Source organism: Bombus affinis, unplaced genomic scaffold (genome assembly GCF_024516045.1).
Source record: "Bombus affinis isolate iyBomAffi1 unplaced genomic scaffold, iyBomAffi1.2 ctg00000068.1, whole genome shotgun sequence".
Taxonomy (NCBI): Eukaryota; Metazoa; Arthropoda; class Insecta; order Hymenoptera; family Apidae; genus Bombus; species Bombus affinis.
Window position 1 is genome coordinate 486,041 of NW_026108822.1, and position 14,929 is coordinate 500,969.

General features: G+C 38.6%; 2 protein-coding genes across 4 annotated transcripts in view; one reads left to right on the forward strand and one right to left on the reverse strand.

The window, feature by feature from the left end:
* Positions 1 to 14,929, forward strand: part of LOC126926968 (uncharacterized) — a 284,756-nt gene that overhangs the window by 8,815 nt on the left and 261,012 nt on the right. Inside the window, exon 2 of one of the 2 annotated variants that reach the window (XM_050743267.1) lies at positions 4,032 to 4,050. The exons of the other annotated variant lie outside the window; for it this stretch is intronic. The gene's annotated coding sequence lies outside the window, so the exon portion shown is untranslated. Of the gene's footprint in view, positions 1 to 4,031; positions 4,051 to 14,929 lie in introns of those variants that run through there. 2 annotated transcript variants of the gene reach the window in all.
* The window catches only part of LOC126926972 (A disintegrin and metalloproteinase with thrombospondin motifs 3-like), a 270,090-nt gene continuing 266,179 nt past the window's right edge, over positions 11,019 to 14,929 (reverse strand). The window contains exons 1-4 of one of the 2 annotated variants that reach the window (XM_050743276.1): positions 13,074 to 13,638; positions 12,987 to 13,027; positions 11,590 to 11,650; positions 11,019 to 11,315 (exon numbers count right to left, since the gene is read on the reverse strand). In XM_050743276.1, the coding sequence (XP_050599233.1) occupies positions 11,100 to 11,315; positions 11,590 to 11,650; positions 12,987 to 13,027; positions 13,074 to 13,373 (618 nt within the window). In that variant the 5' untranslated portion in view covers positions 13,374 to 13,638 and the 3' untranslated portion in view covers positions 11,019 to 11,099. Of the gene's footprint in view, positions 11,316 to 11,589; positions 11,651 to 12,986; positions 13,028 to 13,073; positions 13,639 to 14,929 lie in introns of those variants that run through there. The other variant, XM_050743277.1, reaches the window with a different exon arrangement.

Below are 14,929 nucleotides of genomic sequence, written 5' to 3' on the forward strand. Positions count from 1 at the left end.
AGTTGCGAAACCATAAATACAGAAAAGAAAACGCAGTTCTTGAAACTCTGACGAAACGCTGATAATACGGTCAATTGTCGCGTGCTGTGAAATGGAAAATTCGTCGTTACTTGTTTCATACGTACGATACTTGTTTGTAACTGTGGAAAAACGCGTTTATTGCGCAGCTTCATACGACATGTTTTTCGGTAAATATTTACAAAGCGGACAATCTCGCCATATTCAACGGCTTTGAAATATGTTTGCCAAGGCTAATATTCCGAACAACTTCTTCCTGTAATACTCTTCACCGTCGCTCTGCTTTCCGCGATATTCGCAGCAATTTCGGTCTCGACGACAGCGATGATTTCGTAGTTTCGCTTTTCTCGATATCACTGCTAAAGCTTTTCCTACCTCGAATAACGACGCAAAGCTTCGTATGAATCGTATCTATCCTGTTACTTGATACGCGAATTTAATTCGCGGTAGCCTCAGTGATGTTTCTTTCCTGTGCGAGTTGAAAATGATTATCAGAAATGCATATATATATATGTCGGCTGGACGATAGGATTGGGGGTGGAGGTGTTCGATGAATCTTCGTTGATATTGGCCATCGATGCGGTGTAACAATGGTAGAGTTTATTGGCACAAGTGAGTGGTATTACAGCGTTGGTAATTAATCACAATGTTAGATACTCGCGGCGCTATGACAATGGCCTCGCGTCCGGTAACGAATCCGCGGTCAACGGGATGTCGAACGTGTATATTTCGTGGAAGTCTAAGTTATATTCAGGTCGCCACAGAACAAGCACTACGTACCGGAGAATTACTTGTATCGTCGTTCAAATCGTACGAAAGTGTGTCTCTCCATCACGGTGACGCTGTCGAGGAAAACTATGATGGGTGTGACTAAGGGCACGAGATCATCGGATTCGTGGAGAAAAGTCTTCATTCGGAAAGTGAGGGAAATTGGAGTTACTGTTAATTGGTCAATTTCCATGTTGATGGTTGGGGAAGGGTGCTGGCCGCCCTTTGTTTGTCGGTTTGAAGGACTTTCGTTAAATAGATCTTAAGATTTATAGCGGGTCCTCGGGCTAGCCGAACATGTACTGTGGAGACACATCAACATCTGGTAATCGTCTTACTCGAAGCATAGTCTGCGTGTGGCGAGCCACGGGACAGAAACCATTGAGACATTTACCATCGCACCCTGTCCCAAGCATTTCTTTTAAGGAGAGTTATAGAGTTACTTCCTGCCTTGGTTAAACAAAACGTTCATCCCCTTGACCGCGACTACGTTCGGCGACTGGTTGTCGCCTCGAGCCCGAGCTCACTATCATAAATCTCGAATAAGTACAGTCGGATCGAATGACAACGGTTTTCTTAATACGGCTATGGTGAAATCTAAATTACAGTACTAGGTGTCTTCCCAAAATTCCGAGGAGAAGGCTCCGGTGCTCTTTCATCTCCGACATATATATATATAAATGTACGGACATCAACGTCCGAGACGTTCGTCCATGCCAAACGGTAACGCGTACAGGAAACATTTGTTCAAAATGACTTTGACTTTAGCTATATTTTCAAATTGGAATTAGCTAATGGTCGTTCGCTTTGTAAATGATTATTTCTTTTTCTTCTTTTTGCCTGCAGATTAAGCCCTTCCTGTTTGACGGTTTAAATTTATTAAATTAAATTTATTAAACCGAATATATATATATTCGTTTGTACTACGATTACTCTCATACTCTATGTATGGTGTTATCATATCGACGCTATCAGTTCTTACAGTATCACGATCAGAGTCAATTTTAGAATAGAAGAAGCAATTAACGGCGGATCGCAAAGTAAGAAGCTTATAACATAATTGGCAAGGAAGTCGGTAAATCGATCAACCAATCACCTACATCCAACCGTCTAACGAAAGATGAAAAGCCATCGCGATAACGATCCTTCTCACCTGCAGGATTTTCCGGATTCACAGACACGAAGCTCGAATTATTCCTGATCGACCACCACTTTTCGTTTTTCGGCTGAAACATCACATGCTGGCCATTCGTCAGCGGCTGAACGAAGAACGATCTCTGCCCGATCAACATCAAGGCGTACACTTCTTCTTCGCATATCGTCACGACGACGAAGGAACTCGCGTCTCCTTCCAAGCTACCTTGTCGAAGATCGCAGTTCGCCTTGGCGTTACGTCGCTCGGACTTGGTTTTACCCTGACGCACCCAATTCACGGTGAAATTCGACGACAGTATCAATCGATCGTTGGCCATGGTCCTTAAGGTCCAGTTGCTGATCTCGAGGAACACCGGCTCTTAGTGGAGATACTCGCGCCAAGTTTCTCGGTCTTCGTGGGTCGATCTTCTGTTCCGCGCGCTCTCATTCGGGATCACTCGAGGGTAAACGATCTCGTACTCCTGCAAGCTTTGCAGAAAGTCGCTCATTCGCGACTTAGTAGCGATCGTGCCGAGCAGCCACGTGGCGAGGAGAAAACTGGGAAGTTTCGATCGCGTCATGTCTCGCGCGCTTTGATCGAAATTTCAATAGGATTTTCTGGCTACCCAAAACTTGCCAGGCATGCTCGTTCACTCGCAGACGTAGTTATCGCGATGAAAGCAGCTAATTCGCAGACCCGATATTCTCATTTCATTTCGCCGGTTCGTAACGCTTTCGAAACGCCGTGTCATATAGACGCGGATGCGACGATACTCTCGCGTTCTAACATTTTCAATGTCTCGCGCTTTATCACGTAGCTCGCGCGGAAGTAATACGAAGGTGAATCGTTGGTTTTAATACACAGGGTGTTGTTTAATCGATCGAAATAATGGAAAAGGGAACGATTCTACGGTACACCAGAGATGAAATGAAATCATAGAATGCAGTGGTTTTGTAGGTAGTGTTTTATCGAAAAGATTAACCGTGAATATTTGCTCGACCTATTTATACCAAATTGATACAGAATCTTAAATTACAGACGAATCTTTCTCAATTTCCTTCGATCATCCTCTCTAGGCGTACGAAACTGCCTCGTTGAATTCGAACGTTTCTCGATTTCCTTCGACGTCTTTCAATTTCTTCTTTTTTCAATCGCCGTTCGCCTTCTCAAAGCTGTCTTCGAACAGAATTCTTAGAACGACTTCCAATTCCTTTCGATTCGTCCAATCGTTTAGCTTTACGAAACTGTTTCGCTAAACTCCTTTTTCCACTGTACTTGCGTATCGTAACAAACTCGTCGGCGGTAACTCGCGTCGATTAACGATTCACCACTAGTAAAGTAACCGGGAATGCAGCAAACTAGTAGTCGGTAGAACGAAGCGGAACGTAAGTGGAGCGAGCGATAAGAGCGATCGCGACAATCGCACGCCTCGCCGTGCGATTCCCACGCGAACGAATCATTAAATTCGAGCCAAAGATTCTCACTAACTCGAAGATTCGCGCCAGTATTTTCCACGCGCGCGTCACACAAATTCGAACGACTTTCGCGAAAAGGACGGAAGGATAAGACGATCGATCGGATCTCGGGTCGATCGCGATACCCCCGGACAGAAGGTTTCGACGATAAAGTGGAGTAAACGCGATGAACGAGCTTCGTGCTACGACTGGCAGCCACATAGACGGATGAACGCAGCTGCAAACGCACGCGAGTGCAGCGGCGAACTGTGCGTAAGAGTAAGCGCGAACGCGAGACTGAAAAAAGCACCAGCGCTTACCGCCCACTGAAGTTCTAGTAATGGCAGCTTTATGTGCAATCACCGAGAAACGAGGATGCTGGCGAACGCATTGTTCGACCCCGACCGAGACGATTTAACAAGGGCCGAGGATTTCATCTTGAACGACCTTGCTCTTGTCACGACCGGCATACTTCAAATCCGATGGACCGATGATGGAGATAGAGATGTGGCGGCCTTGGCGACAATGTATATCGCCGAAGTGCCTAATGAGTCATCTGTATCGTAACGGTCCTTCCACCGAATGTCCTAGAAGTGTGACAACGGTCACGTACGCCTACAGGGTAGTGGGGATATTGAGGGATGACAAACAAAGAAGAAGACAAACCTGCCCCCAGGTCACCATTAACAACGCAATAATCCCAAGCAAGGACTCCGTAAGATACCTGGGCATGACCCTGGACAGGAGACTAACTTGGAAAAAACATATCTCCGAAAAAACAAAGCAACTAAAGGAAAAACTAAGAAAATTCTATTGGCTCACGGGCCGACGCTCCAAACTAAACATACAAAACAAAATAACCCTCTACGAGGCCGTAATAAAACCTGTCTGGACCTACGGAATCCAACTATGGGGAACAGCAAGTAACTCCAACATTGAAATACTCCAACGCTTCCAATCGAAAACGCTAAGATCTCTATTAAATGCACCCTGGTATGTTACCAACGAAACAATCCACCGTGACCTCAAGATACCTACAGTCAAAGATGAAATACACAAGTCCAGAAGCAGATATAACACAAGAGTCAACAACCACCACAACCCACTAGTCACCCAACTACTGGACACGACGGACCAGATCCGCAGACTAAAAAGAAAATACCCTCTAGATTAAATCCTTAGTTTCTACCAGAACCAACAATATAAAACTATTATAATCCATGTCATTGTATCACGCCAAACTAGGTTACTGAAAATTCTCAACGAGAATTGATTGTAAATATTCTAATAAATAAAAATAAAAAAAAAATGATACATGTTTCGATGATTGAGCCGTTAAGCGTGACAAAGCGATGGAATTGTTTTGCACAGAAATTCTGGTTCTAAAATTATGTTAGGGATTCTAGGGCGTAATAACATCTTGGAACGCAAAGTTATCGACGTGTCGATGAAAGTTAAGCGAGCTTTATCGAAGCACACGTTCGAGTCTTTGGGCGATTGCTAGGAATACGCGTAATGTTTTTTTCTGTGAGCTGAAAAGTTGAACGACTATAAATGGCGTTTGTAGAGGATTTCAAAGCGGAAGAAGAGGCAGATTATTTAATACATAATATCTTCCTTTATAATATATCTAATATCCTAATAATTAGATGAACGTAATACAAATGTTTAGAATCAGAAATTATCTTTTTATATAGAGATCTGTTTGATGCAAGATCTAAAATCAATCAAATCGGATTGTATGGATTGTGTATTTGTCTGTGTTAATCCTTTGACGTCGATACCAACGATGTATATAGCGAATGGCGGTTATCAGCCAAGATTATGAGCACGTACGCAAATAGACTAGAATATTTTGCAAGAATGAAATGTCTTGGTATGGTACGCTTATTCTATCTATCCAAGTCAAAATAAGTATAAAAATCGGGTGGCAATCAACATATTAAAAAAAAAAAAAAAAAAAAAAAAAGAAAAAGAAAAGGAGAAACAGATGCTTCTGATTGTTTAGTGCATTTTCATAAAATCTTCTAAATGTTTAATTCTCATAGAATAAAAGGGAGAGCATACGTTTGAATCTCAGCAGATTTTATTAATTCTTTGAAACCATAAATACAATATGAGTATTACATCAACTTTAGTTCATACATGTAACAACATATTATTCTGCATGTAGCAGTTACATATAATGAAACATTTACTTATCCAATAAATCCATATTCTCTACTAAACGTTCGTTTATTAATAAAACTGCCATAATCGTCCACGCATTGTTCGCTTCCTTAATTATTTTTCAAAGTATAACGATAATCAATGATGCAACAGAAATATCACGTAACATCCCAACAATCTTACATGAGATTTTAGCTGTTTTTACTATACAAATTAAGTCATTATTAAAATAAGTCATTATAATAATATATATATATGTCGGAGATGAAAGAATACCGGAACGTTCCCTTTGGAACTTTGGGAAGACCCCTAGTATTGAAATTTAGATTTCACCATAGCCGTATTAAGAAACTGTTGTCATTCGATCCGACTGTATTTATTTGAGATTTATGATAGTGAGCTCGGGCTCGAGGCGACAACCGGTCGCCGAACGTAGTCGCGGTCAAGGGATGAACGTTTTATCTAACAAAGGCATGAAGTAACTCTATAGCTTTCCATAAAAAAAAAATACTTGGGACGGGGCACGACGGTAAACATTTCAACGATTTCTGTCCCGTGGCTCGCCACACGCAGACTTTGTCCTTCGGGTAAGACGATTGCCAGATGCCAACGCATCTTCGCAGTATATGTTTAGCTGGGCGAGGACCCGCTACGAATATTAAATTTCAATTACACAAAGTCTCTCAAATAGACAAATGGCCTGTGCCCCAACTACGGGAAGATAAGAGAAATCTATCCTTCCACGAACGACGCTTCCCGCTAGCAACTTTTCCCAAGGACAGCTAATATCTTTCTCTAACCACCAACATGGAAATTGACCAATTAACAGCAACGTCAATTTCCCACACCCTTCGAACGGAGACTTTTCTCCGCGAATCCGATGATCTCGTGTCTTTTTTCTTTGCGTGGGGAGCGGAAAATGCAATTACGCATGCCCAGTGACCCGCATCACTGGGTTATGTGGGAGTCGGTCGGTTGTCGTTGCCATACCCACTAAAAACCCCTCCTCCTTCTTCCTCCGCTTAGAGGGCAGACAACCCCGGTAAAACCTGTCGGCAGTCATCAGGGTTGTCCTTTCGTGTCCCGTTGTATCTACTTCTTCGGGCAGTTACTGCTCATGTCGTCCTCTCAGCCAGTTCAGAATACTGGACTGGTCTCCTTCTGCGGTTTTTCGTTGTTTCGTGTTCTTGCCCTCATTGCTTCACGTAGTTGTTGTTTCGCTCGTTCTCCTCCTTGCCTCTTCCCAGGCCTTCGCTGTCACCCTCCTGTGACACATGACGGTCTTGCAGAATTGCCTGAATTTATTCCAGCTCTCGTCCTTGGCGGTCACCGTGGCGATCAGATTGCCCACGTCTATCTTCCCGCCCAGAGCGTTCTCCAGCTCGATCCTTCTGTCCGTCCACTTCGGGCACGCGAAGAGGGCGTGCTCTGCATCGTCGTTCGAATCTCCACAGTCGAGACAGTTGCTGTCGCTGTCCCTGCCAATCCTTTTCCTATAGACATCGAAGCTCCCATGCCCGGTTAGCAGCTGCATGGTGTGGTGATCGATGTCCATCTTCTTTTTGGTAAATAGCAGCGCACTCGGTATTAATTTCTTTGTGATATTTTCCTTTTTGTAGTTGTTCCACTCCTTCTGACAGTCCTCTTGGGCCTTCTTGCGAATCGCCTCCAGTTCCTCCTTCAGCTTGCTGCCGTCATCCGTGCCAATCCTGGACCCATGGATCTTGTTCCTCTCGTAGGTCTCTCCGAGCATCTTTATCCTTATGCAAATCGGGAGATTCCCGGTCAACACGCAAAGTGCCGCGTGGGAGACGGTACGGTATGCCGTCGTTGTTATGCACAGGGCCGTTCGTTGTGCTCGTTTCAGCTTTTTCCTGTTCTTATCGGTATTCGCTGCTCTAGCCCACACCGGTGCTCCGTAAGTTACGATGGACTCCCACACGTTGTAGTAGAGCCTACGAGCCAAGCTGGGCGGCCCGTTGATGTTGGGTAGAATTCCCCTAAGGGCTCCTATTAACTTGTCGGCTCTATTACACACCATCTCGATATGCGCACCGAACCTCCGACTGGAGTCGATGACGACTCCGAGATCTCGTTCCCTTAGGCACACCCATCATAGATTTCTTCGACAGCGTCACCGCGACGGAGAGCCACTCACTCTAGTGCGATCTCATCGGCAATCGACCTGTCTTTCGTATACGTAATAATTGCCCCTTGCTCTAACATACAGTGTAACTTAGACGCTAACGAAGGGTAAAGTTCGTCATCCCGTTGACCGCGGATTCGTTATTGAGCCTAGGATCATCGTCATTTGCTTCTCGAGTATCTAATTATCGCGATTACTTGTCCAATTCCATCATAGTCATATTTGCACTAGTAAATATCTCCTCTATTGCATAACGATCACGTCTAGCGCCAATAGGGATTCGTTTCACGCCCTTATCCCTAACTCTAATCTTAACGCCAACCCGACATATATATATACATACATATATATATTTTATACATACATACATATATCAATTTTTATACACACAATTATACATATTCATTTTCATTTAATATTTTCATTTAATAATTTAATAAACCTTCGTCCCGCAAAGGCAAATAAATTCACGCATAACATTTCTCTTCAGCGGCATTGTTCTAGGATTGTATTTGTTGAAAGAAGGATAGCATTAAGCGCTGGAATAAAGAATGACGAATCGTTATTCTTTAACCATCGTACTTAGACACATATTTATTGAGCTACTTGTATTTTAATCGAAGTCTAATATCCTCCATCTGTAGGCGTAAATATTACTGCCGTTGTTAATGTCATTTTAAGTTTTACTACTGGAAAGGACATTTAAGTTTGAAGGCAGGCAAGTCTACTGTTCTTAAAGCTGACATTTAGACATCTAAGATTTTTTGTGTCTTTATTGACAAAAATATATTTGACTTTGCATATCTAAAATAAAGGATTTGCGTTATCTAAAATAAATAGATCATCTTTCTTTAGAAAATTCAATGTGGTGAAATTAGAATATGAGATAAAAGAAATACTATGCATACTTATTGTTCTTCTTAAAAATTAAAGGAATACTCATAATCCTAAAACATCCTTTCTATGTTGTACTAGATATATATACAATTAAAATGTGTAATAATGTGAATGATAAACCAGTTCGAATAATTATTTTGCTTAAACGTAAGTTAATTGAAATCAGATGAATGTTATATACGCATTATACCGTGCATTATGAACTATTGATTGATTGATGCTCATATTTAATTATTAACGAGAAAATTAGAAAAATCAGATTGAATTTAATCTGTCCTTCTTATATTTATTAAGATGAGTTCTGGGGCTTGAAACACTCGAGATTAGAAATTTTGATTAATGTTTCACATTATGACTGGACGCTTGTTGTAATATCTTTTGTACGAGATACACTATACATACACAAGATCAAAATGGAATTTCGAAACGGTCGTATCGTTCAACAAAAATCTCCTTTATCTTTGATCCTCTTCATAAAAATGCAATTCTCCTTTACAGAACATCATATAACATTTATTGTACGATATATTGTTCAATTATATTTCGAAATTTTCAGCTTCGAATCTTTGTTTAATTATACTGTAGAATTAAATATCATGCGTTATTTAAATATAGAGATAGACTAAACTTTTGTTCACATTTATTAAAGCTGTATCAACTGAGATGCTTAAATTTGCAAAATTTCATGGACTTTTATATTTAATTTTTCATCATGAATCCCGCTTTGCGATACAATACATATTAGATTTATAATATCTTAAATTTACAGTACCAATGCTGATTTTATCTGAAACTATTTGTTTGCAAATGATATCTTTCTTCGTTGGAATTACCCTTCACTTGTAAATTAATAATTATTAACATTGAACAGTATTGTTAAACTTCAATAAAAATAGGATCGATAACTAAATGTTAGTTAAAGAAACTTCCTATTACAGGTATAACAAATCATATTGAATTTTGTTTAGAAAACAATAATAAAAATGGGTGTCTTTTTGTGAAAATAATTTACAGCATATCACTCGACTTATTCATATAAGAGATATTAGTTTGTTTAAATACCCTGTTGCACCCTTTTATTCATTTTCAACCCAATTTTTTCACAACATTGAAAAATATTTTAAGCCTGAAGAAAAACATGAAAAACTTCTTATTAGCATGATTTCATGCTAAACATCTTCTTAAGATATTATAAATCTTTCTTGTTTACTAAAACCAGAGCCTAACTGAAATATACGAGTATCGCAACAGGATTAATCGTAATACATGATTAAATACAAGCAATATGTAAGCTATATTTTTACTTTTTACTTCAGAAATAAATATTTCACCAGCATCGTCTTTAGCTTAAGGAAAATAAACTTGTGAAATTTAATTTAAAGCTTCGTAAAACATGGAAATGTTGCAGGATAACAAATCAGAAAAGATATATTAAATAAATCACAGTTCAGGTATCTATAACATGTGATTCTCTTAACAAATCTGTTTCATTCATCAAGCAACTGCAAAATTTCCGTAAAATCAGAAGCGGTTTCACAAATTATAGGCATTCGTAAACATGATAGATAAGAGTTAGTATCGCGGCGTTTTAAAGTATCTATGAGCGTAATATGGAAAGTAAAAAGATGTATAATAAAAATAGTTCACTTTCCAAGCTATCACTAACATTGTAACGAATTATTATACATATAACGGCTCACGAAAGTACTCGGACGCTTACAGAAACTTTCCATGAATATTTTGTTGAAGCTTTTCATGAATTTCAAGATGCATTAGGCTGTCTCAAAAGTTTCTTTCGTTTTGTTCTATTACTACAAAATAGATCATACATAAATCGATAGAATAATATAAAACAAAAAGTGTCGTGCATCTATTATTTCCTTATGAAACGAAAGAAGCTTTTGAAACAAATGTAAATAGGAATTATAAGATGCTTATTGATTACCATCGGTATTTGGACAGTTAATTATGTATTGTATAAATAAGTCACAATATTTTTAGTAGGAGCATTTTTACCCCTAATCAATCATATGTTTAAAAATACTCTTTACATTGTACATTAGTTTTTTGCTATGTGTACGTCTGCAATAAGCATCTTCTAGCTTCCATATATATATTTCCAAATTAGTCTCAATTTTTACCGGTGTAATCATGATAGACACGTCTCGTTACATTGAAGTGAAGTGAAGAAAAACACTAACACACATAATATATATTCGCAAAAATCTTCTATCTAATATTTTCGTCAACTACTGTATACACATTTATTAGATATTTGTGTGAGATTAAAATCGACAGATACGATAAAAGAATATTGTAGAGGTATAGCAATAAGAAAATACAAGGAAAGTATAGCTCGTTAATTTGAATTACACCAGATTGTCAGTCATCTATTAGGTCGTGTTAATCTCTGAATAAATTCTTAAATAAATAAGTGTTAATAAAGATAAAGATAAAGAAGTGTTAATTAAACTAGAGACACTTAACATTTATTAGCATTTGTTCTTCCCCATTACTTCTTGAATAGGTCCTTTAGGGAAGAACAGAGAGACGGTTCGCTGGATTCCGTCTGATTCCGATTTTGATTCTTGGTATTTGAAAACCAATTTGTCACTTTGCCTGACATTGGTTTGTTCGGAGATACCGAGGGCTTTCCGCTCGACCCGGAAGCCCCCGTATCGTTTCCCTTTTCCGCCGTTAACATCTTCTCAATTGCGCTACCAAATACCTACGGACAAAATTGTTCTTATAAATTTATGAATATTATGTATTTACGTATTTGAATGAAAATTTTTATGAAACGAGATTTCGCGTTAAAATACGTAATAGTAAATACGATAATTTACACGTTCTTTTTACCAAGATGAAAATGTACATGTAAATTTACTTGATGTATATGTAAATAGAAATATTTATATGTAATATTTATATGCTTGTATTTAAAATATTTTCATGCTTAAAGAATAAAGGTCATAATGTTATAAATATTTAAATCCTTGCACCTCTCCTTTATCGCGTAAGAAAGAGAAACTAAAGGTTTCACTCCAGAGAATGAGCTTCGTTCTAAAACAAATCAAATAACATATATTTAAATATTTAACTGTTATTTAATATTCCTAATATTCAAAATAATATTTAACATTTCTATATTATTAATATAGATGAGAAGTCGATAAGATAGTTTACAATCATTAAGTACAGTATCGCAGATCCACCATCAGAGGTCAGTAATATTAAAATAAAATTCATGTTGGATTAAAAGTGTGGTTAAGTTGGGGCTAACCCCAAATTTGCAAATTTTGACCTAAGTCAAAAAGTGGCCATTTTTGCACCTCCTCGCGAACGAAAAATTCTTGTGCGACGTTTAAGAGAATTTATCAAAAAAAAAAACAAAGAATTATTAGCATTTATACGAAATGTGACATGGAAGTTGAAAAAGATGAGTGTAGAGATGAAAAAATTAAGCAGAGGTCAAACTTACGCGCTACACTTGATCTTCATTTTCTTTAAATTTTGATCCAGCTGATAAATCAGTAATTAAACCAAGGGAACTAAGTTTGAAATCAAGCGAATCTGAAATACTATCAGACTGTTGCTACGTGAGAACAATAGCCATCTTGTACTTCGTATTTGCTCGATTCCAAACTCTAATCGATATACCAGCAGAATTTACCAGCAAAATAATTATTCAGAGATTCTGTCGATAAAACAATTGAAGTTTAAAATCGAACGAATCCGAATTACTGCGAGATCGTTGGTGGCTATTGTTCTCGTAGCAACAAACTGATGGTACTTCAGATTCGTCTGATTTCAAACTACAATTGATTTATCAATAGAGTTGTCGAAGAATTATTTTGTCGATATCGGTGTAGAACAATAGCCAACAACGATCTCGCTGTACTTCATATTTCATCTATTACAAACGTCGATTCATTTACCAGCAGAGCATCTGAAGAATTATTTCACATGGATCATGTAGAAAAAAAAACGAACACGAAAATGGAACTGTAATAACATTTTTCATTCCTTGTTGAGAGCCGTTCTTAAACATTTTGCAGGAATTTTCCCTTCGCAAGAAGATCGAAAAATAACCACTTTTGACGCTCTGTTTTCATCCCATATGAATTTTATCTTTAATATTACCGATTGATAATAATGTCACTGCGATATTGTCCGCAATGATTGCAAATTATCTTCTCCACGTTTCACCTATATCGATAATACAGAATATCAAACAACAATTATTTAATTTCACGTTGTTGTTGACTTTATTAATTTTTACGATAAAGTGCATTCTCTGGAAGAGATTTTACGATTTACGATTTTCTTTTTCATTCCCCCTTTCACCTACGATGGCTCTTAAACAAGAAACGATATCGTAATGAGAAATACAACTTACCTGAGCGTCCACTTTGGTTCCACTAGTGTTGTCCCATACGACTTTGTGTTTGACCTCGCTATTAGGGGACTTTTTACCCAACGTTTCCTTCACCGCCTTCACTACCTTCGATTTATCGAACTTGAGACTTAAACTGGCCGTTACTAAATCTTCCGGCTTCTTCGACATCGATTGGTGTCTCTTCGTGAACCAATTCGACGGTGCCATAAAGGTCGAAATAGCGGCTTTCGAGGATCCGCTAAGCTTACTTTTAGCTCCGTGCAATGTCGACACGTCGAAGCTGTTGGAACGGAAGCTCTTCAATCGACTTCCTTTCTGTTCGGTCGTTTTTCCGGGCCAGTTTGAAGAAATTCCCTTCAGATCTCCGGTTACCGTTATCCACTTCATATATAGAGTTTGAAATCTTTCTCAAAATTTTGAAAGGTCCTTTCCTAATTTCTTCCAGCTTACTTCTATTCATTCTGTTTCCGTTGTGGGTGAAGACCGTATCACCAATTTTAAACTCGTGTTCTCGTCTTTTTTTGTCATATTTTTGTTTGTTGATTTCGAAATTTCTTGCTGAGTTTTTAAATGCTTCTTCTCTGTCTCTTTTTAAGTTTATCTTCTTCTCTGTCATTCCCTTAGGGATGATTTCGATCATTTTCCCATACAGTAAGTGATTTGGGGCAAATCCCATTACACTGTGTCTGGTGTGATTGTATTCTTCTACGCTTTTTTCTGCGATCTTTGTCCAGTTTCTTTTTTTTTTCGAATTGATCTTGCATCTGATTCTGTTTACTAATGTTTGATTTACCCTCTCGTTTAGTCCATTGGAGGATGGACAGTCTGTCGAGGTGAAAATTAATTTAATGTTTTTCTCTCTCGCGTACTCTTGAATTTCCTTGGATGTCATCGCTGGGTATCGGTCTGCAAGGATAATTTTTATGGAGTCAGTTTCTCCTGTCGAGTTTATAAGTTTTATGATATCTTCCGCGCGTTGTGTTTTCGATGTGGACATAAAAACAGCCCTTGAAAAGTGATTTATGAGTATATGGATATACTTCTTTGGTGAGTTGTTGTTGGAAAAACCTCGGACCGTATCGAATGACATTATTTCAAACGGTTTCCTCGCTGGTCCTAGTCTCCACATAAGCCCGATCGGTCTTCTCGTTCTGCTTTTATTCCTAATGCAAGTTTCGCATTGTTTGCAGAACTTGTCGACAATTCGGTCCATATTTTTGAAATAATAAAAGGGTCGGATTTTTTTCAATATGTGATTCCTTCCAACATGGCCAAAGAAATCATGCACCGTCTTTATGATATGCTCGCCAAACTCTTGTGAGACGAATATACGTTGGCGTCCTTTAATATTTTTAAAAAAAATCTCTGATTTGAAGGAACTGAGAAAGCTACAAACTGGATATCAGAGTATGAAGAGGAATGCAAAAAATACAAAATAAAAAGCGATGAGGAAAAAGTCAAAGGTTTGAGAAAGTACCTAGGAAAAACAGCAAAAAGGAGGTACCAAACAAATCTACTGAAAGCTGGAGGACACAACTGGGAACTTTGGTTTCGGAAACAAACACTCCACGATAGAGCAAATGTACAGGCTTATAAACGAAATAATAGTAGCACTAGAAAACAAGGAATACTGCACAGCCCTCTTTATAGACATAGGGAAAGCATTCGATAAAATTAACCATGAAAGTCTACTACAAACAATTAGGAAACAATTCCCGGAGCAAATACACCAATTAATAAAATCCTACCTAAGCAGCAGAACCTTCGTAATAAAAATCAAGGACACACATTCTCAAGTTAAAGACATCAAGGCCGGGGTACCACAAGGAAGCGTCCTAGGCCCAATACTATACACATTATATACGGCGAACATACCAACAACTACCAACAGCACAGTATTGACATTCGCGGACGACACAGCTATACTAGTCAGGCATACTAAC